Source organism: Sus scrofa, chromosome 3 (assembly GCF_000003025.6).
Source record: "Sus scrofa isolate TJ Tabasco breed Duroc chromosome 3, Sscrofa11.1, whole genome shotgun sequence".
Classification (NCBI taxonomy): Eukaryota; Metazoa; Chordata; class Mammalia; order Artiodactyla; family Suidae; genus Sus; species Sus scrofa.
Genome location: NC_010445.4, coordinates 95,692,216 through 95,714,050, shown reverse-complemented (window position 1 = coordinate 95,714,050; position 21,835 = coordinate 95,692,216). Strand labels below are relative to the sequence as shown.

General features: G+C 43.1%; 1 protein-coding gene across 3 annotated transcripts in view; it reads left to right on the top strand.

Moving 5' to 3' along the window:
* The window catches only part of CAMKMT (calmodulin-lysine N-methyltransferase), a 403,629-nt gene that overhangs the window by 377,978 nt on the left and 3,816 nt on the right, over positions 1-21,835 (top strand). For 2 of the 3 annotated variants that reach the window (XM_021088303.1, XM_021088301.1), the window contains 3 exons: positions 804-878; positions 7,668-7,731; positions 19,231-19,362. In XM_021088303.1, the coding sequence (XP_020943962.1) occupies positions 804-878; positions 7,668-7,731; positions 19,231-19,362 (271 nt within the window). The remainder of the gene's footprint in view (positions 1-803; positions 879-7,667; positions 7,732-19,230; positions 19,363-21,835) is intronic. The other variant, XM_021088302.1, reaches the window with a different exon arrangement.

Sequence of the window (21,835 nt, the reverse complement as noted above, 5' to 3'; positions counted from 1 at the left end):
ATTTCAATTTAGTTTTAAATAATCATCAAAATAGGTAAAAGGAGCAGAATTTTACTTCGGAAAGTAATATTGCAAATCACAGTTGATGTGGTGGAGAGGGGAGTCATTAAAATACTTAATGTGCTTAAATGCTCATCATCACAGTTCTTAATTGAGAGTACCTTAAAATCTCTGGTTGGCATCATAAGCATAACTACAATTTTCAAATGTGTCATTAATTATTGTTATTAATATAAGGTTTAAAACATGATCCTCTTTTGGAGACTAAGTGTCAGGCAGATGAATTGTAAAATGTGCCTGAAACCTGAGAGCTACCAAATGAAAGTTGATATTCTTTTCTTCCATCTTGCCAAGTTACTCATCCCGTCAATAAGAAATGCAACTGACACGCCAGGGACTAAATTTCATATCATTTATTTTTAAAAGTTCGTATTCCAATAGATGAGGAATACTTTGATTTCCACATGTACCTCATTGGTCTTAAGGGTCTAGACTCATTCTAATGACTATGGTCAAGATGAGATATTTTTCCCTAGTTTGTCTACACAAACCTATAAGAACCGGTAAAAGCTAAACAATTGAATTTGAATAGAGCATTCTTCCTCTTCTAGATTTGAAGACTAAATAAGATACAGAACAGACAGTTACATCCCTCGTTTTTTTATTATGCCTTTTGAAATAATTTGTATATACCTTTTAAATAATTTCAAGTGCCACAAAAAATAATGTTAATAGCTCAAAATCAAAAGTTTAAAAAAAAAAAAAACCCTAAGTATAATTTTTAAAATCTTTTTCTCCTCAAGCGTTTTACGATGGGATAATGAGACAGATGTCTCTCAACTGGAAGGACATTTTGACATTGTTATGTGTGCTGACTGGTAAGTACATAAAAATCACAAAACTCTTGTTAGAAAAAATAGCTTTGCTGGAGTAATTGGGCTGTGCTGCTTTGCTGACGGTGAAGCAAAGTCAACAAATGAGGCACAAAGCCGCCTTAACCTCAACAAATTAATATTCATCTCCATGTGACAGTTATAAGGTAGTCTTCTATCACACAGTAACTTCTACCACATTATTTCCCAAAGATTGATTTTGAGAAGCATTTCCATTTTCTGGAATTGCCTCTGTTTCATGCTTGACGTATCAGTAAATGGACGACTTAGGCAAATTGCAAATAATTATGGCTCGGAGAGGAATAGTCTGGAGAAAAAGGAGTTTATCAACACAAACAGCTCAATTAGCTTACTTCTTAGGAGAGATCTGACTATTGATATAAGGGAATATATATATGTGTGTGTGTGTGTATGTGTGTGTGTGTGTGTGTACGCGCATGTACGCGCACACATATGCACTCTGGAATATAAACATATCCGTGGAATATCTAGGGAAATAGCTTTTCTTAAAATGTATATTTGCTATGTAATATTTCCAATGTCTTCAATTATGATATTTAATTATACATAAAACAAGAATTATAAAATTACATTTTATTGTTATGCAAATAATAATATTAAAATTGCTGTTAGATGCCTGCCTTTTAAAAATAATTTACATTAGAGATTTTTGTCTTCTCTTTTAGCCCAATTTACTTATTGTTAATGAAAGTCTGCTCCTAAGTTACAGGATAAATATGTATTAAACCTTAATAATTATTTCAACTAATCTTATGTATTTTCTTCATGTGTTGAATAATAATTACTTCAGCATATGGGAAACACTGACAATTCACAAGAATTTTTCCTGTTTAGAATAAGATCTTATTTGTAGTTTTACCATGATTTTTAAGTGACACTATAGATTTGAAAATATAGGTTCAGATTCTAAAGAAGTTCTATTATATTGATAAATCTAAGCATAAGATCCAGAACCCAGAGAAGACTTTCCTTATGGGAGAGTTGAATGAATGAAATGAAATTTTCAGGAAGTCTTTTTTTAAATTATTATCATTTAATGAGATGTTCGGGGGTAACTTTCTACCTAAATCAGTGGAATTAGATTTGCTTTCTGTTTCTCCTGGAAACTACTCAGTGAAAAAATAATAATTTTCTTCTCTTTTTAGTTGAGATTTTCTAATTTTTCATGGCCATTTTAGTCTCTCTGCTCCCAATTTCAGAAAACCTTTTTACAAAAAAAAAAAAAAAAAAAAGGTGGGGGGGGAAACAGATTTCTGACTAATCATTGATATTGCGGGTCAATATTACATCCCTCATCTAATCAAAACTAAGGAGCTAAAACCTCACCATATGATTTGAGCAAGTAATTTAGTAAATGCCTTCCCTCACCAAATATGAGAAAGGCTCCTCCAGGTTTCATTGCACAGATGAAGATAATGCTGGCAGGATTAGATCAGATTAAGCATGAAAGTCAGATCAGAGAGCAGGGAAAGAGGGAAGGAGGGCAAGAATCTTCTTGGAGGTTTAGACAAGGCTTGCACATGGATGGACTCTGATTATGTGGGGATAGTCAGGTCTGGCCAAGAGATTTAGAGTTAAATTGTCTTTTTGCACAAATATCAAAACAGCCTGGCTTTGTCGTACCTTGTGTTATGGGCACCCACATCATGTCATCCTATTTGTACCAGAGCGACAAGCAGAGGAAGTAAGATTTAAGCTCTTTTCTGATTAATGTTCTCAGGTTAAAAATAGCCACACAATGTGTTTGAAAAATAGTCTTTTTTCCCCTAGCCAACAACAGGATCACACACAACTGATCTACATAATGCATATTCAGTTAAAGCTTTCTTTACAAATACATAACATAATAACACAACGTTATGCATACACAGAAACACGCACATACCAGGTATACATACCTCACACACACATATACATCTAGTCCCTATTGAGAATTTATGTATTCAAATGAACTAAATACACCAAGTTTCATTTTATAAATGGCTTTTCTATACATGAATTGTTAAGTTTTTCTCTCCCCCCCCCCGGTGTTGCAAGTGCCACAATGTCAGCCTGTTTATAATTTCCCATTTGTAAACGTGAAACGTCAAGCTACTCTCACTGTGATGTTGATAGATTATTTCCGAAAGAAATGCTTTGGTAATGGTCCATCTTTATAGTCACAGGGATGGGTAAGCTGTTCAGAAACTTAGAAAGTACGGTGAGATTCACAACACATATGTTGTGCATGCAGCCGGGAAGCCCAGGATTCCACGAGTTCTTTATGTCCTATAGGGTTGGTGTTCCTGTCAGAGTTATTGCACGATGCTGCTTCTAGGGGCAGGCAGGCAGACCATGCTGCTGTTTTGTTTTTTTTTAAGACTGTCACAGAAGAGGAAAAGAAAGCTCTCTTTAGACACTGCCTCCAAGATGAAACCCAAAATACTCAGCAGCAGAAATAGGTGCCACACATAAATAGATCACGTTAAGTCTCACACCATCCTTGAGTCCTTGTCAGTCAATGAGATCTGGATGAGGCCACAGGAACATGAAGCAAGAGTCGGAGTTCAAATATTAGGTACATGGATTAAATTCTTAGTGAAGCATTTCCAGCAAGGGTGGCATTGTCTGATTCCCTGAATAGCTAACCAGTGGTACTGCTTGATCCCATTTACATGAAAACAAGCTCTATTCACAAACCTATTCCAAACCCACATTGTGGTTCAAGTAAAATGCACATGATTACAACGAGCGGTGATATGTTTATGTTCTTAAATCATTCATATATTCATATATTTACATTCAAACATTCATAAACCTGTAGGCAATGGGGAAAATAACTTATTTCTCAGAAGACAGTCTCTTAGTTCACATCTAAATTTAGTAGCTCAACTAGATTATAAAATAAAGAGGCAAACTGAAAGCTAGTCATTATTTCACCATTCAGCATTTTTGACAATGAAATATAGTTTCATGGTTCAGCAGTTCCTAAGTAACTTGTAAAATGTCAACTTTGAAATAAACAGAAGGAAAAAAATCAAGGTACAGTCATACCTGCAAAAGGATGCTGTTGACAAACATCAAAATGTTAGAATATTTAACCGCAGGTGTAGGGAAAAAACAAAAAAAAAAAAAACCTGCCTATTAAGTTCCTTGGATGACTCATTTAATGTTGAATTTAACATAAGAGATCCTTTCTGCTGGAATGCAGTCCAGCCCGGTCCTTGCTGAGTTTAGAATAGCGAGTGGTTGTTAATTTTAAGCCTGCCTTTCCAGACTCCCATTCAATCACAATCATCTGAGAGTCTGGAAGCAAGATGTTTTTTATCCAATGAACACTTTCACTCAGTGTTTGATGGCTTTCCAGGTTATTGTAGCTCTGCAAAAACGAAAATGATTCTGAAATTTGAGGAAAAAAAAGATTCTGTACATTTGGGTTCTCTGAAGGCTTAGAAAGCGAGTCTGAAATGCAACCCATAGCCTGATGCGTGGAGCTAGGTGTGTCAGCCCCATATCTGCCTGTCTGCAGCCTGAGATTTGGGGAAGAAATGAGAAAGGTACTTCACCTCACTTGCTCTCCCAGCATTTTAACATGAACTAGATACAGTGGATCATTTCTGTTTTCTAGCATTTTTACTTTAAATAATGAAAAAAGGTTGAGTTTTGTGAAGAAAAAAATTTTTTCTCAATATAGGCTCTGGAATGTCTTTGTTTTCTCCCAGATGCTATGATCATAGATAATTAGTTCTAAATTACAACTCACAGACCTTTCCTACCTGAAAAGCTTTTTAACCCAAATGTAGTCAGCCCTCTCACCTCACACCTGAGGGAACTCGGTCCCAGAGAAGACAGATTGCCAGCCATCTCACTCCAGAGGGGCGGCGGCGAGCTAGATCAGATTCCCCCAGCAATGGGTTGCTAAAGACTGATAGAGGCCCTTCGTCTGCTGAAAGTTAAACCTAAAACAGAGAATTTAACTGAGCACATGTCACCTTAAAAATTGCACAGAGGTCTTCCTCTCTGTGGATACTGATAGAAATGTCTCCTTGTTCTTTGCACTAATTAATTTCTCTGTGAGAGGAGTTGGGGCTGCTCTGTGCTCTGCAGAAAACCCAGGCTGATTCTAAGGGATGTGATGAAAATGGCCCAGCACCTTTCCTTTGTCATACAATCTGTGATTCAGATCAATGGAACAAAGCAAGCGTTGATTCCACAAGTGAATTACATAGAGGGGTGTGTGTGGGGGGGAGGTGTAATGACCAAACCAGCCTGACTGTCCATGTATTTTGATCAGTAACTGAAGGGAGTTGAAATGGTACCTCCATCCCAATCACTGACCCACTCAGCCTTTTTTAATAGATCCACTTAAGCTACTGCTGTTCTCTGAGCCCATTAGGACTTATTTAAAGGGTGAATTTTCAGGAGATTATATATCACTCCCACTAAAGCACGTTGAAATTGCTCATAGAATGTATCCTACAAAGCGTTATAAATTCTGCACCTGAGCTAAGTAGAAAGGTGAGCTTGCTCAGAATAAAGACCTATTAGAGAACTACAAGAATTACTTTTGGGAAATTTGATTTGGAGTGATGAAGTAGACAGCATTAGCTTTCAAATATCTGTGTTCTGAATGTGTGCTGTGTGTTAAGCTCTATTTTCTAGTGAGGTGTGATGTTAATATCTTTGTCATCACTGTCAACATTAAAAAGGAATAGTACGTTATTAGGTTGTGTGTTAAGCTCAGCTTTTAAGCTATTGTTTATTTATTTCTAACAATCTTACCATCTCTTAGGATATGCAGAAATAAATTGAGAATGGCCTTTTGCTTAGCACTATGTACCCCAACCAGCCAGGTCTCCCATAGACCCAAGTAACTGACAGAGAGATTTTTCCCACAGTGATAGTCTTCTTGAAAGATACAGAGTTATTAAAATTCAAGGCACTATTATCTCACTTAAGAATACCCATATAGTCCTGAAGAGAAAACTTTAAAATATTGAAAAACAATTCCTTTCTTATCAGTCCTTAATGGCTAATAACCATTGATTAATGTGACTAAAAAGCACATTTTTGGAGCATTCACATTAGACACATGCTCTGCTCTAAGATTTAAGTGTGTAGTTTTATGGGACAATAAGAAATTTTCTCATGGCTAATAATCAGGTTATCCTGATTGATGGATGGGTTCCCATTCTAGACATGATTTCTAGCTCACCTTCAGAGGATTCTTTTGCCAATGCTGAAAGCAGCATTTTGTAGAAGGAACTTTCTCACTAGGCATATCGTGGTGAAACCCAAGCACTGACTTCTTGGAAGGATTTCATGAGCTGGTCTGCCACTCCTCTTAAGTGAGAGAATTAGGAGAGAACCAGGTCTGATGAAACATCCTACCTAAATGCTGATTCCTCCTCAGCAAGACCAGTGAAGGAGGGTAGGCGACCTGTTTGAGAGGCATTGGAACTAACCTCATGGGAGTTCCTTGATCTCGTGGGCTGTGTTGATCTGTGTTGGTCAGGCAGTAACTATTTATTGAGTACCTTCTCTGTGTGTACACTGTGCCAGAACTAGTGATGCAGAAATGAATAGACTGGAATCTCCTTGAGGGTAGGAACTTTGTCTTATTCACAGCTTATCTCTAAGGCTTAAAACAGCCCCTACTATATGACAGTTAATCAACACATATTTGTCAACTAACAAACATCATTTATTTGATACCTGCCACAGCCGGACAGGTGGACCTTTGTTACCAAGGAAACTGAGACCTCATATGAAGTGACTTGTCCAAGGTCACATAGCAGAAAGGTCAGAGCCAGAGCCTAGGAAACCCTGAACTGAGCTCTCCCCTTGCCTGAAGTGTGGCTCATCCTTAGTGCAGAAAAAGATGAGGCAGGGTCCATGCTGTGTGTGGCATGAGGAGGCCAAATCAGAGGGCCCCACGCCAGACCACAGCATAAGAAGGAGTAGGGGCTTTGCTTAGGTCCCTCATGGGATAGCTGATGTACAAGCCGCCCAGTGTTCTAGCCTGCAAGCCCTGAATAAGGAAGTTCTGTCCCAAGCTTTCAAGCTTGGTAAATAAGGCCTGGTAAAGACAAGGTCAGACTGACCCAAGCCAAAAAGGTGACAGAGCAACAGGGGAAATTCTCAAGCCGGAAAAGAAAGATGAAAAATTACATGACCTGGAAAAAAAATCACCATGGAGATCAAAGGGGAGAATCCTGAGTTGCCCTGGTCTCTGGGACACGTTACCTAAACCTGGCCTTTGTTTTCTCCTATGTCACTGTCTGAAGCTCACCTCAGTGCTGTTGCTACTCACTAAAAACCATCATGCCCTGAGACCTGCCACGTGCTGTGGGTGTAATAGGGCCAGTCGTTTGTTTTTGGATGGTAGCCTCACAACCCCCTTGGTGGGCAGAGGGCCCAGGTCTGCAGAGATGAGGCTCCAGTGCCAGGAAGTGTTGGGAGAGCTTCATCTCCACCGGATGACTCCCCCAAACAGCAGCTTGAACCTGTCCCTTTCACTCTAACACACAGCCCAGGCGGTGTGAATCATGACCCATGTTGACAAGCATGTTGACCTAGCTTTGGTTGAGTAACACTGACCACAGTATCTTTTTTTTTTCTTCTTAATTCTTGTGAGACAGTCTAATGTAAGGAAACATTTCTCTTTTTTAATGTTGAGTAAATGTGTGTAATTGGCCTTGTATTTATCTCCATTAGTATCATTAGACTTGAAAACCCAGTTTAATCTGGATTCTGCTCTCTTCTCAATGTCAGCCTATTTCTGGACCAGTACAGAGCCAGCCTTGTTGATGCAATAAAGAGATTACTCCAGCCCAGGGTAAGTATGTGTCTATTTTCTCCTGAACACTGGCTTCAGAATAATTAGTCTGTGCACAAAGATGGAGAGAGTAATGGAATGGCAGGATTAATGTCATGTAATACTTTAATACTTATTATGTCCAACTTCAATTGGGTCTTCTGATCTATCAGATTCTTTCCTAATCATAACTAGGGAACTTCTTACCCTTGGCCTTCTGATAAGGAACACAGTGGGTAGTAAAATAAATGGAACTGCTTCAAAGATAGTGTGAGATTATTTTTATCAAAGAATTTCTTGAGTCTTTTCCTTTGATAACAATATCTTCATATTAAAGTAGAAATATGATATTGAAAGTTTTCTGGTGACTTCTGTCATTTTAAATCCCTTCAATGGTAACCTTTGTCATCGGGTATTTATTTATTGCAGAAAAAATATATTTTTCCTTTTTATTTCTGTATATATTAAAGAAAAGAGACTTCAGATGAATCTGGATGTTAAAAGTCCTTTGCTTTAAAAGGAAGCCATTATTTACATATTATAAACATTAGGTCACAATGAAGCCAAGCATGGCATAAAATATTGTACACATTTTTACATTTATATATCCATTTATGCCTGTGAGTAAATTACAGAGTTTATATCCACTCTTATTTCGTTGGGCTGTTATACTAAACTAGGAGGTCCTGCAGCCTAAACGGAGAGTTAATATACATCTATTTAAAGTAAGAAAACAAGTTTAAAGCTCATGCTTGAAAAAAAAAAAATCGTATAAGTGTGTAAGATTCTTGCTGTGTGTGCCACAGGAATTTAAAATAGGTTAATGTAGTCTAAGATAGGAAATCATATGTATCTGAAAAAATACTGTGTGTGTGAAGTAGTTTCTAAAGTTTGGTTTCTGAAGTCTTTTTTAAAAAGAAGGTTTGGTCTAGTCTTCTGACCTTGGTGAGACTTATAGACTAATACCTTTCCAACTTTCTTTTATGTCTTGTTCACATTGAGGGTTCCCAGAGCAATTTGATAATCATCCTTTGCCTTACCACTCTTGCTTTTTATTTTGTTATCTCTATACAGCTTAGAAACTTTAAATGGGCCTCTCAGAGGAGGAACCACAGCTTTGTAAGTGGTAATCAATTAAATTAAATTGGCCTTCTCAGTTCCCCTATGAGGTGGGTAGTGGGTCTGGAGGCACGGAAGGGGCATGTTCCAAGCTCTTGATGGCAGCTGTCATGGTTGAGTGAGCAGCTCAAGTTGAGAGTAGAAGACGGAATTTGGGGCCTCTTCATCTCCCCCTTCCCTTAGCCTTGGATGGTTCTTTTTTTTTTTTTTTTTTTTTTTTTTGTCTTTTCTAGGGCCACTCCCACGCCATATGGAGGTTCCCAGGCTAGGGGTCCAGTCGGAGCTGTAGCCGCCAACCTACACCAGAGCCACAGCAATGCAGGATCTGAGCCATGTCTGCAACCTACACCACAGCTCACGGCAACGCCAGATCCTCAACCCACTGAGCAAGGCCAGGGATCGAACCCACAACTTCATGGTTCCTAGTTGGATTCATTAACCACTAAGCCATGACGGGAACTCCCCTTGGATGGTTCTTGTGAGCACTTGCATAACCAGGATTTTCAGAGAGGGCACTGAGATTCTTGGATGTAAAGGCTTCTGTGGGCATCTATCACACACAAACACAATGCTTTCAAGGACTCCTGGATCTCACACTGCACCAACAGTACTTCATTCATCCCCAACAACCCTGCAAAGCCTATTTGTGGCAAATACTCCATTTTGCAGCAGATTTGCTTTATTTACGTAGGATCTATTGTAAATCATTTGCGTGATTTCCAATAGGAAACTACCCAAGCTATAAACAGACTGAAATGCAGATCAGATCAGAATGTCTAGCAGCTCTGCTGTACCTCCTGTGAAACTGAACCATGCTCCCCCCTATCTGAAGTGTGGCTCCACACAACGGCCCCCTCTGAGGATGGCAGCCCTCACCCTGACAGCTGATACTCACCCTTAACTCAGAGAAGGATGAGTTGGTCAGGGGTCCAACACCATAAGGAGGGCAGTCCCAGTTGTGATGGCACATGGAATCCTGAAATTCTCATCCAAGAATCTCATCCCCATTGGGAGGCCTGGGGGGCAGGGGGTTTGTACTCCCTGGGCCTGCACCCAGGTGGGGTGGATTCAGCAGTGACCAGCAGCAGCTCCGTATCCTGTGCCAGTAGGCCGGAGGGTTCCCAGAGCTTGGGCAGTGGTGGGTGACCAGAGGAAATCTGCATTCTTCTCCTTCTTAGCTCCCTGAGCTGCTGTCCTGCTTCCAATGGACCTCCCCCTGCTGAGTGTATGTGTTGTGGAAGTCACAGCTCAAGACTAAGAAAACATCAGGGGTTTTATCTGTTACAATTAGAGCTGCTTTGAATGTTCTCTTGCGCCCAGACAACTCCATGGTTTTGTAGCCCAGAGGCTAAAGGTGCCCTAAGAGGCCCACAGAAAAACAGCTTGGGCAGCTGCCCTGGTGGATCCTGAGTTCTTAGTAATTCAAGGCTCAGAAGATTCAGTGGAGACAAAACAAGTTCTCGGGATGCTCAGCAAAAACTGCACTTTGGCCAGATGCTTAGAATTCAAAAGAAGGCCCGTTTCTGAAGGTAGACATAGGCGTGGTGTCAGAAATATCTGCATACAAAACTGAAGCCTTTGGAGTTCCCGTCGTGGTGCAGTGATTAATGAATCCAACTAGGAACCATGAGGTTGCGGGTTCGATCCCTGGCCTCGCTCAGTGGGTTGAGGATCCGGCGTTGCCGTGAGCTGTGGTGTAGGTCACAGACGCAGCTCAGATCTGGCGTTGCTATAGGCCGGCAGCTGTGGCTCCAATTCGACCCCTAGCCTGGGAACCTCCATATGCCGCGGGAAGTGGCCCTAGAAAAGGCAATAAATAAATAAATAAATAAAAATAACAAAACTGAAGTCTGTTCATATTATCTGGCCCCTTACTGGCTTCGTCTCAGGAAGACTCAGTTTCCCATCTGTAAAATGGGGAGTAGACAAGCCAATGAGCTGGAGAGCTTTTGTGCACGACTGGCTCTGAATGAATATGTGTCTGCTCTTATTACCTCGAAGAACTAGAGAGACTTTCTAGCTGTAATGCGTATAGACTATAGGGAGCTCTTTCCAAAAAGTTTCCTCAGAGAAATGCTGGCAGGAGGGGAAACAATTTTTTTTTTTTTTTCTTGACCTGGACTTAGACAATTTCTACATGTAACTGGGCCTGCTGCCTCTCTCTCCCTTGCACCCGTGTCCTGCATACCTGCTGCAGGCCCTGCAGAGGTCCGGAGGACTGTCTACCCGGATGAAGATGACACTTTTTGCTACTGATACCCCCACCGAGTGAGAGGAGAGAAATGACTCCTAGGTGGCAAGAGTGGAATCATTGCAACACGAAGGTTCAAGCCTCAAGCTGTGGGAAGAAATGGATTCTGCCATTATTGGGGAGTGTGGTTCCTTGATTGCTACCTAAGGCAAATCTGCTGTCTGGAGTCAGAGGATCAGAAGCAAAAAAAGTGGGTGGAGAAGAGTTTCCCTGCTTTTTAGTTTTTATCAGGGGCATCATGAAAAGAGGGGAGCATAGGCCCCAGAGGGAACTTAGCCACCACAGTGGGCTCCTGGCGTGGCCCAGGAGTCATGTCAAGTCCCAGAGCTGAGCCTAGATCCTCAGGTGAATAGGCATCTATGCCTGGAAAGTCATACAGGAAGCCCCAGATGACTGTTACCTGCCCCAGGTGGAAACTTTCCTCAACTTACTGGGTGAGAAAAACTGCAAAAGCATTTGACTCCTGCCAGAATGCTACACGGGACTCCCTAGCAAACTTAAAAGATGAAAAGGGGAATTCCCCTCATGGCTCATTGGTAATGAACCTGACTAGTATCCATGAGGACACAGGTTCGATCCCTGGCCTCGCACAGTGGGTTGAGGATCTGGCGTTCCTGTGAACTGTGGTGTAGGTCGCAGACGTGGCTTGGATCCCATGTTACTGTGGCTGTGGTGTAGGCCGGCGGCTACAGCTCCGATTCGAACCCTAGACTGTGAACTTCCATATGTTGTGAGTGTGGCCCTAAAGAGATCCCCCCCCCCAAAAAAAAAGAAGAAGAAAGAAAGAAAAAAAGAAATAATCTTTAAAAAAAGAAATGAAATCAGTGAACTGTAGTTATTCCAAGAAACAGGTCCCTCCCCTCCCCCACCTTTTTCCTTCCAGTGAGTGGCTTCTTGTTGCCGGTAAGTCATAGGTGACCCCCTATCATTGTGTTCTTTAAAGAACATCAGCAATGCTGATATCAGAGGACCCAGATGTCATTTAAAATACAGCCACAGCAGCCTACAAGTTGAACTTTATTCTGGGAATGAGAACCAACAAAGGGCACCTACTCATGTTGCTCTGAAGTGGCTTTGGGTGGAGGGAGGGAAGCCAAGCCAGTTAGTGTGCGTTTACACAGGCTGGTGAGCAGACGGATGGGGACGCAGTATTGACAGCTCTCTAGCTTGTTAGCGCTGCTAACCAATTGTCAAGAATTCAAAACTATCAGTGTGGAATTCATTTAACCTTCTTTAGAAGTTGGCCCTAAGTAACTGCCAAACTCTTGGCATCCTGGCTGTAAGCAAGCAGTGCTATAAATGTAAATCACGGACTCTCATTTTTGAAGAGCAGTCTTGTTTTATTGACAAACGTCCTCATTTTTTCAATCTAGCATCTCTGCACCCATCTGTACAAACCTCTGTTTCTGCTCATCTAAAGGAAACGCCTCGTGAGTGTGGGCTCAGCAGCATGTTCTGAGATGGTGCTCAGGGACTCTCGGGTTCCTGTCTGCTTGCTGGGTCAGAAGCCCAACAATCCCTCCCCTGTTCTTGGTGAAGCTGTGTTTGGCCATACCCGGCTCCCCAGTTTTAGGAATCAAGAGTTCCCTAGATGGTTTTTATGACCCTCAAAACAGGAGCCTAGCCCTTAGAAGTTCTTTCTCGGGGAGTTCCCATCGTGGCTCAGTGGAAACAAATCTGATTAGTATCCGTGAGGACACAGGTTCGATCCCTGGCCTCATTCAGTGGGTTAAAGATCCCGCCTTGCTGTGAGCTGTGGTGTAGGTTGCAGACGTGGCTCCGAAATGGTGCTCTGTGGCGTAGGCTGGCAGCTGCAGCTCTGATTTGACCCCTAGTCTGGGAACCTCCATATGCCGCAGGTGCAGATCCAAAAAGACAAAAAAAAAAAAAAAAAAAAGTTCTTTCTCGGAAGTCCACCCAGGGGTTTGTCCAGCACATCCGTGGCTGAGTCTCTGTGCCCAAGGAATTTATAGTGTGGTTGTGTAGACATAACACATACCCACACAGGTGCAACTACAGAGGAAAGTGCAGAGTGGCTGGTGACAGCTCAGCACTTGGTCATATAGAGCCTGGTGCTATTTTTTATTTGTTGAGTGAATCTGTCTAATTTACATCTGCAATAGAAAGCAAGATACTCAAATATTTGGACTCTGTCTTGATTCAAGGAGCATTTGTTGAGCAACTACTTTCTCCAGGTGCTGTGCTGAGGATTGTGGAGTATAAATAGGAATAACACCCACTGTGAGAATCTCAGTGTTTAGCAGGGCAGATTACTGCACAGGCGCCTAAGAATCATAATGCAATATGGTAGGTACTAGGGATGCAGCACAAAGAGTAAGTGACTGCCTGAGGAAGGTTTCCCCAGGGGCAGTGGTGTTTGACTTTGGTCCTGAATAGTAAGAAGGCCATTCTAAGCCTCAGAGGACGGGGACTAGGAAGGCGCATCCCCAGTGGAGGGGATAGTGCTCCCAGATGGACAGTATGAAAAAGCATATTGTGTTTGGGATCAGCTGGGAGTTTGTGCTGGTTGGAGTGTAAGAGCATCTGTGCGGTTTGGGGTTAAGATTGGGGAGGGGCAGGAGATGTGATTAAAGAGTTGATCTGGAGTACCACTTCAAGAAAGGCCGAGAACTCCATGATGGAGAGCCTGGAGTGTATTATATGGTTCATAGAGAGCCACTGAAAATTTTTGAGCAGCGGTGTAGGCAGACATGGGTTCTAGAAAGATCCCTCTGGTCAGCATAAACACTGGGTTGGGATAAGAGTTTGAAAGCATCAAGGCTCTGCTGGGGTCTACTGTGGACCATCTTCTACCTAGAATGATTCAGTCAGGAGCTTATGAAGACCTAAAGATGGAGAAGAGGGGTCTGAGCAGGTGTTCACTGAGAGTTTCATTCAGCAGACATAAAGTGCCTCCCTGGGGACAGAGTGAAGCATAGCATAATCCTGCCCTCAGGGAGCGCACAGTTCAGCGTGAGAGACATGTGAGTGTTAAGGACACAGCAGAGATGCGGGCAGGCAGTGGATGCAGGGAGTGGAAGTGGGGAACTGCAGCAGGAGGCACAAGGTGGAGGCCAGAGGAGGTCAGCCGAGGCATCAAGGGGCAGGGCATGTCCTCTGGGTGCTGAAGGATGAATAAGAGTTTACCAGGTAGACAAAGAACTGATGTCCACTGGGAGGGAGTGTGTGCAAATGTGAAGACAGACGTGGTCCGTGAAAGAACAAATCGGGGTCGCACTGAGGTTGGCCTGACTCAGCTCAAGTGAGTATGAGGGCAGGGCAGAACCTAGGCTGCAGCAATGGGTCACAGTGGGCTTTGCCTGCCATCCCCAGAGGGGGGACCCATGTCATTGGTTTCCAAACCCTGTTTAAATGGCAGAACCCTTTGGTCAAAACATTTTTAGCCAGCACCTTGATTAGAAAACTGATCAAAGTGAAGCAGCTTTAATAAACTGGGACGTGAGAAGCTTAGCACTTCCTTTCTCTGGGTCTTTGTTTAACCACCACCTGCACCCCCAACGCAGATCACCCTTGAAGCAATTCAGACAAGTTTGAGAACCACACAGAACAGATAGCCCTGATGTGGGTGCAGGGTTGTAGCATTCAAGGTTTTTTGTTTTTTTTTTTTTTTTGTCTTTTTGCTATTTCTTTGGGCCGCTCCCGCGGCATATGGAGTTTCCCAGGCTAGGGGTCTAATCGGAGCTGTAGCTGCCAGCCTACGCCAGAGCCACAGCAACGCAGGATCCAAGCCGCGTCTGCAACCTACACCACAGCTCACGGCAATGCCGGATCGTTAACCCACTGAGCAAGGGCAGGGATCGAACCCGCAACCTCATGGTTACTAGTCGGATTCGTTAACCACTGCGCCACGACGGGAACTCCCATTCAAGGGTTTTAAAAGGCATTGCCATTATTACCCAGTTTCCAGTTTCATTTTGAAAGTTAAGGGTGTGTGTGTGTGTGTGTGAGAGAGAGAGAGAGAGAGAGAGAGAGAGAGAGAGAGAGAGAGAGAGAGATGGATGGATAGTGCCCTGGGAAGGGTAGAGGTTTGGACTAAGGATACTGAGTTCCATTTTGGACAGAATGGCTTAAAGGTACCTTTAGAACATCCTCATGGGGAGCTCTAGTAGGCACCCGAAAATCTGGGTGTGGGCCCCGGACAGTGGTAAATGCTGCAGTTGTATACTTGGGAGTTTTTGATGCCTAACCAATCGTTGAAGTTTTGGATTTCAGTACAATTGCCTAGACCTGTATAAACCATGAAGAAAAGTAGGCAGAGCCCTGGGGACTCCTGACCTCGAAAGGGCAGGTGGAAAAAAGGAGCCAGGGCTGGGGACTGAGAGACAGAGAGAAATGAAGGGGAGGAAGCAGATGAAGGCAGCATCTCAGCAACCAGGCGAAGGAATGGTTGGAAAATAAACACCAGCTTAAACGTGTGATCGGTATTTAACAGTTGATTTGCCTGGAAATGAAAAAGGAACAAAGGCATTTCTTTGGCATAGCATATTCCTTGGAAAATAAATCTGAAGAATACTTATTTTTTCCAGAAGTACACACCCTTTAATACATGAGTATGGATTTGTCTAGCAAAATAACAACAACGGAGCTTACGATGTAAACAATATTATCGTTGTTTTGTGCAACTGTTCCTCTCTCCTCTCCAGGGATAAATGAACTCCCTCAAATTTCTGTTCACCAGTCAAAATTTTACATTCAATTGAGTGTTCATTCTGAGTTTCAAATGATTCTGTGACTGTGAATGCTTGGAGAGTTGTGCCTTGGTAAATTGAAAATAATTTTTCTAAAGTGATGGGCTAATTTGAAATCTATATTCTTTTTCTTGTTTTGATTTTTTCAGCCTAAATTATAAGGCGTATTCCTCCGACTGTACCAAAGTATCCTGCTCCCCTGGGGACATGGGGGGGGGGGCTTCTAAAACCATTCATTATGGGGGCGGATGCTGGCACTCAGTAGGGCTCAGTGGATGCTTATTGAATGAATGGATGATGTGCTATTGTCCTTCCTAAATATTAATCCACATCTGCATTCAGCGAAATGAAAAAGAAAACATTTTGAAACTCATAATGGAGTAATTGGAGATTAAAACTACTGCTCGCTCTTTCTCTTTCTTGCGGGGACAGTATTGTGCACAGAAAGCTGCCCTCTGAAATCCCATTATAGCCGCTGACTCTGTAAAAGCCTCTTGGAGAATATCTTTTCTGAAGAATAAGCAATAGAACGTGGCCTTCGAATTCCCAGAGCCTTGTATTTTCCAGATTATTCGACATCTGGATTTAGTTTATTCTCTCAACAAACACTACCTGCTCTATGCTAGGCACTGGGAAAATGCAGTGGAGAAAACATTAGAAGATCCTGTTGTCATGGAGTGTGGCTTGTAGCCGGAGGAGACGGCAATAAAATGATGCGTGTGTGGTGGTGATGAGGGCTAAGGACAGAACTGGAGCAGGGAGAGGAGCTGGGTGGGAGGGGTGGGGAGGACTGCTGGTTGGGGCACGGTGGGTGGGGAAGGGCAGGTAAGCTGAAACACATGCCCAGTGCAGTCCCCTTACAGCGCCCCCCCCCCCCAGCCAACAGGAGGATGGGGTGAAGGCAGCGTGTGTTTTGTGAATGCAAACATCACCCCAACCAAGACCCCCCTGGTCCTGTAAACATTATGGTGTGTAGTTCAGATAATAGCTGTGCGGAATCCAGTCTTCAATTGTAACGGTAAGACAATTTCTGCAGGTGACTTTAAAATGAAACTGCCATTATTCAAAAATCCAGAATAGCAACCAGCTTTGAGAAAGGCCTAAGATGACCTACTAGTGTTCTTTCTTCTTTTAATGGAGACTTTTGCTCCCCTGCTGAGACCATGTATTATATCCAGTTTCATATCAAAATGAGTTTTTGCTGCTAAGTTTGAAAACCGCCTGAAAATAGCAATTAATATTGGAAAAGCTGACAGAACCTCAAGTGTAGTGGCGTGATTGGTGCTGCTGTAATTGTGTGCCTGAGTGTATACATGTCTATGTAAACACAGTATGAAAACACCCTTGATGTCCCGGACAGTGTCTCCGTGTATCTTCTTGCAGCTAAATGAGGAGAAGAGAGTAAGAAGGAGCGAGAGTGCATAGGATTTTTATAGCACTCTCAGATAGTGTGGATGCTTCTAGTCTTACGTCTACATAACCTTGTTTTTCAAATTATTTTCGCATTCACTCCCTCATTTGATCCTCACATCTTGCTGAGAGAGGGAGGAAGGCAAGGGAGGCTTTGTTCTTCCCATTTAATGGATGAGGAAATCAGTGGGTCAGCTAGCATCTCATGTCATCTCCAACGTCCCTTCTAGTTCAACAGCTCTGTGATTTTTTTTTTTTTTTTCCTGATTTCCCTGCGGTGACACCACTGTTTCATGGTGGAGATCCCTTTAAGTCCAGACTCCTTTCTGCCTCTTGGTTCCCCCTTACATTCTTCAAACCCTTCACAGCATGTTTAATCATCTGTAAAATGTAACGTCTACCGCACAAGGTTGTTGAGAAAATGGTTGAGGGGATTAATCGGAAGGCCTGTGAAGCACCTAGCAAAGTGGTAGCTGTTGTTATTATTGTCATGACTAATACTAATAAGAAGGCAATGTCACGTAGGGGAAAAAACATCACCATCAGAGAGTCAGGTAAGTTTCCAGTCATTTACTGGTGTGTCCTCTTGGCCAGTGAGTCAACCTTTCTGAGCATCCTGTAAAGCAGAGCTGAAAATCCCTGCCTTGTCAGGTAGTTTGAAGACTAAAGGCGATGGTGTGTCTAGAGCACCTGTCCCAGTGTCTGATGTCCCAGATGCTCAACAGACACTTAGCAGGTGTGAATGATATACTACCTTTAAAAGAAACTGGGATATATTTTCATGGTTCCCTCAAAACCTGAAGTGGTATTTCATAGAGGTGAAGTGTAACCCTGAAATCAACAGAAGCAAACATAGTCATCTTTTACATAAACAAAAGGAAAAAGAAGGTTTTTTTTTTTTCCCCTGCTTTTTAATGCCACACCTGCGGCCTATGGAGGTTCCCAGGCTAGGAGTCTAATCAGAGCTATAGCCGCCAGCCTACGCCACAGTCACAGCAGTGCCAGATCCAAGCCCTGTCTTCAACCTACACCACAGCTCACAGTAATGCTGGATCCTCAACCCACTGAGCAAGGCCAGGGATCGAACCTGCAACCTCATGGTTCCTAATCGGATTCGTTTCTACTGCACCACGATGGGAACTCCATGAAAAAGAAGATTCTGAGGTTGAGCTGTTCTGTGCACATCTAAGAGGGAGAAGAAAAATCCACATGCCCCCAGTAGTTAGCAAATGGTTGTTGTGGGGTTTCATGTCAGAGGGTCTTCTGAAATCCTGTATATATTTTATTCAAGTCCCCCCCCCCATCCCTGTTATAACAATCTGATGAGGTTGTGCAGCTTATTTAGAAAAGCTTGTTTGCCCCTTTATAGCACTTTCTTTGAAAAGCAATCACTTGAATACTATGAGGACCTGCTTTACCTTAATGATGGCCCTTATGAAGGCTTCAGGGAAGCTGGAAATCCAGGTCCTGTAGTTCTCTGTCCCTGACAGCACGGTCATGGAAAAGGCTGGTGGCAGAAGTGAAATGGATGTGGTTCCTTGTCTCTATGGAGGATTTCTTGGCACTGAATTTCCAGGGCTCAATAAACTAACATCTATGGGCATCTGTTGCTACCCGCTCTGGAGCTGTGTTGTGGATGTGTTGGCAGCTACTACGGAGTGGCAAGGTGGGCAGCACTGCCCTGGACCAGTTATTCTAAAATCCAATTGATGGCTTAAACCACCGGACCCAAGAGAGGTGTGCATTGTGTAGAAACCCATGTTGAGTCCCATATTGTTTATTACATGCATTGTTTGAAAATGATAAAACATCGCAACCCGCCATTTAAGTGTGATTTTTTTTTTTCTTATTTGATGTCTATCTATCCTTGAAATTATTGTCACCGTGAATGCCCATCCTATGTGGACATTGCAAGGACAATTGAGTCTTCTACCTGAGAGCCGTCCATACCTTAAATGCTTTGACCAATGTCTGTTATGTTTGGGTGCCTTCCAGTTTTAAAATGTGTGAATTTCCTTTTTAATGTTCTAGGGGAAAGCAATGGTATTCGCCCCGCGCCGAGGGAATACTTTAAACCAGTTTTGCAATCTAGCTGAAAAAGCTGGTTTCTCTATCCAAAGACATGAAAATTATGATGAACACATTTCAAACTTCCACTCCAAGGTTAGTTTTCTGCTTGTGTTAGATAACACTTTAATCCGCATTGCATTTTGAAGAGATCATGGTCTTTTTGGCAGGTAACCTAAATATTTGATTAAAGGACTCCTTAGGTGTGCTGCTTCTGAACAGCTATTTGTATCTGATTATTTTGTGTGGCAAAGCCATCTTTTATCTTTGCATGTCTAGAAGGATTTTACAGAAACCATTCCTGTTTACTCCTTTCTCTGAAACAAACTAATCTTTTCAATCATAATAGACTAATTTGTAGGATGCAGGGGAGGTGGCAGAGAATGAATGATAAACAAGCATTTATATTTTAATGAAAAACCTTCGGCTTTTAAGTAGGTTAAATGCTTAGCTGCACTGCAATAAATAGAAGGTGAATGTCTAATTGTATCATGTTAGACTGCAAATCTTTATCTCTGCTTGCTTTATGGCTGGGTCAGTTGGCAGTTTGAGACTGTTAAATCTCACAGAATTTCACAGTTGTGGGGTTATATGTCAGATCGAGGCGCTACAAGATTTAGGTCAGAAGCACTTATCTGAGAGTGATTTCTAAGCTTGCTTACATAAAGCAATGTTATCAGCCTTTTTATTATTTATAGGTGTAGAGCAATATAGGACACTGAGAGGCAAGCGTTCCACTGAAAACTTTTTGGGACTCTCATGTTTGCTAATACATATCAGAGTTACACTAGTATAACATGCATTTATTCTATAATTGTGTGCTTCCCAGAAACCACCCATCTCTGAGCTAGTCTGACCTTGGCGAGAGACTTGAACTTGTCATTTCTTGCAAGTGGTGACCCCAGAAGAGTAAGGGCCTGACCTTATTTTTCTCCTAGAAAAGTGTGAATAGCGTTCTTTCTTAGTCAGGACTATGATATAATATGGAAGTGTGTTGACTTTCGAAAAATTTTATGCAAAGCGGACCTGATCTTCCAAGCAATAGAAAGGAAATCTTCACGTTCGGGAAATGGGCTCAATTCTTTGGGTCTCTGGACCTCCATTTAAGCTCCTGGAGGGAAAAAAATGATGCTTTGTGAACAGAAAGGGTTAAATCACTTCCTCTCATTGGTGGGATCAGGCCCTTTGCTAACATTCAGAAAATAGAGAATCGCTGTTGTACAAATCCTACCTGCCTCTAGAGTGATGTTCTCCCTTTTTAAACGCCTCTCCAGACTCCCTTTTTAAACGCCTCTCCAGAACAAAAAGAATGGCTTTGAGCACTTTACCTGGTCAGGGGAGGGTCTTTCCTGGCCCCCCAGGCTCTTCCTCCCAAAGCGCTCAAAAGAGTCTTCTCGCCAAGGTGAGGCTAGAGCTACAGGGATCAGCTGATGGCTGCTTCATGTCCGGTCCTTCACTTTCCCTCCCCAACGACAAAGGCTTTTAGTTTCTCAGTCATAGCTCAGGAGAGCAGAGGTGTGGGTTTCTCCACCAGCAGAAAAGTTCAGCCTTGTGCCTGGTACCCCCTGTCTCCTCCCTGCAAGAACTGAAGTGTGGTGGGACATGCCCGGCATTCACGTCCTTGGTGGCCAGCTCTCCTTTGTCTAGAATTTTAGATTGTCAGCACGTAGTGGACAGCAACCCCTTTTTATTTCCAGTGTTGTCCCCTGCTCAGCACAGCACACAGCACATTGTATAAATCACTAAACATGCCTCTTAGGTTTATACTGTGCTCCATGCCCATAGAACCCGTACTGATCATAGACTGACTGACCGGTCCTGCAAAGATAAATTTCCATGAATAACGAAGTGGCCTGAGTGTTTATCTCATCATAATTGCTTAAAAGTTCAATCCCCCGCCTTGCTGACACTGAACTAAAAAACAGTTCCCCTCCTCCCTTGGTTCTTATTGTGACAGGTGAGGCTTGCATTTTGTTCTCAGGAAGTGGAACCCCCCAGGAGACTGTTCTGCAGGCTTGGGGCGCCCTGTGTAGACGGTGTAAACGGGCCGCCATGATGTATATTTTTCATGATGAGAGCAGTGTCAGCTGGTTTGTTGTTCCCCTGCGTCTAGCCGAAGAATGCCTCTTGTCCCTTCTGTACCAGAGCCTAGAATGCCCGGCTTTGCTGCTGCAGCAGCAGGTTTAACCGTGTGCTGCCTGGACAGACAGAGAGAGAGGCCCTGATGACCCAACACCGGCCCTCGCTGGGGAGGTCTCCTTTGCAGGAGGAGGATGCCCGGAGAGGATCTTGCCGCCCAGAGGCCCGACAAGAGAGCCGTGGGTCCGGCCGCAGGGAGCGGGGCGCGTCCCTGCTCCTCGCCGAGCCCTAGTGCTCCTCACCGGGGGCGGGGGACAGAGGCTGAAGCCAGTCCCGGCCTCCGCCGGGTGGGGGGGGGGGGAGGTCCCCCCGCCCCCACCGTCTCCGAGGATGCGCGGCCGCCGGGATCCTCCACCCTGGCCGCTTTTGTTTGCCGCGTGCTAATAGCCGGGGCTTAAAAGTTTTCCATCTTGAGCGGCAATCAGCTTTC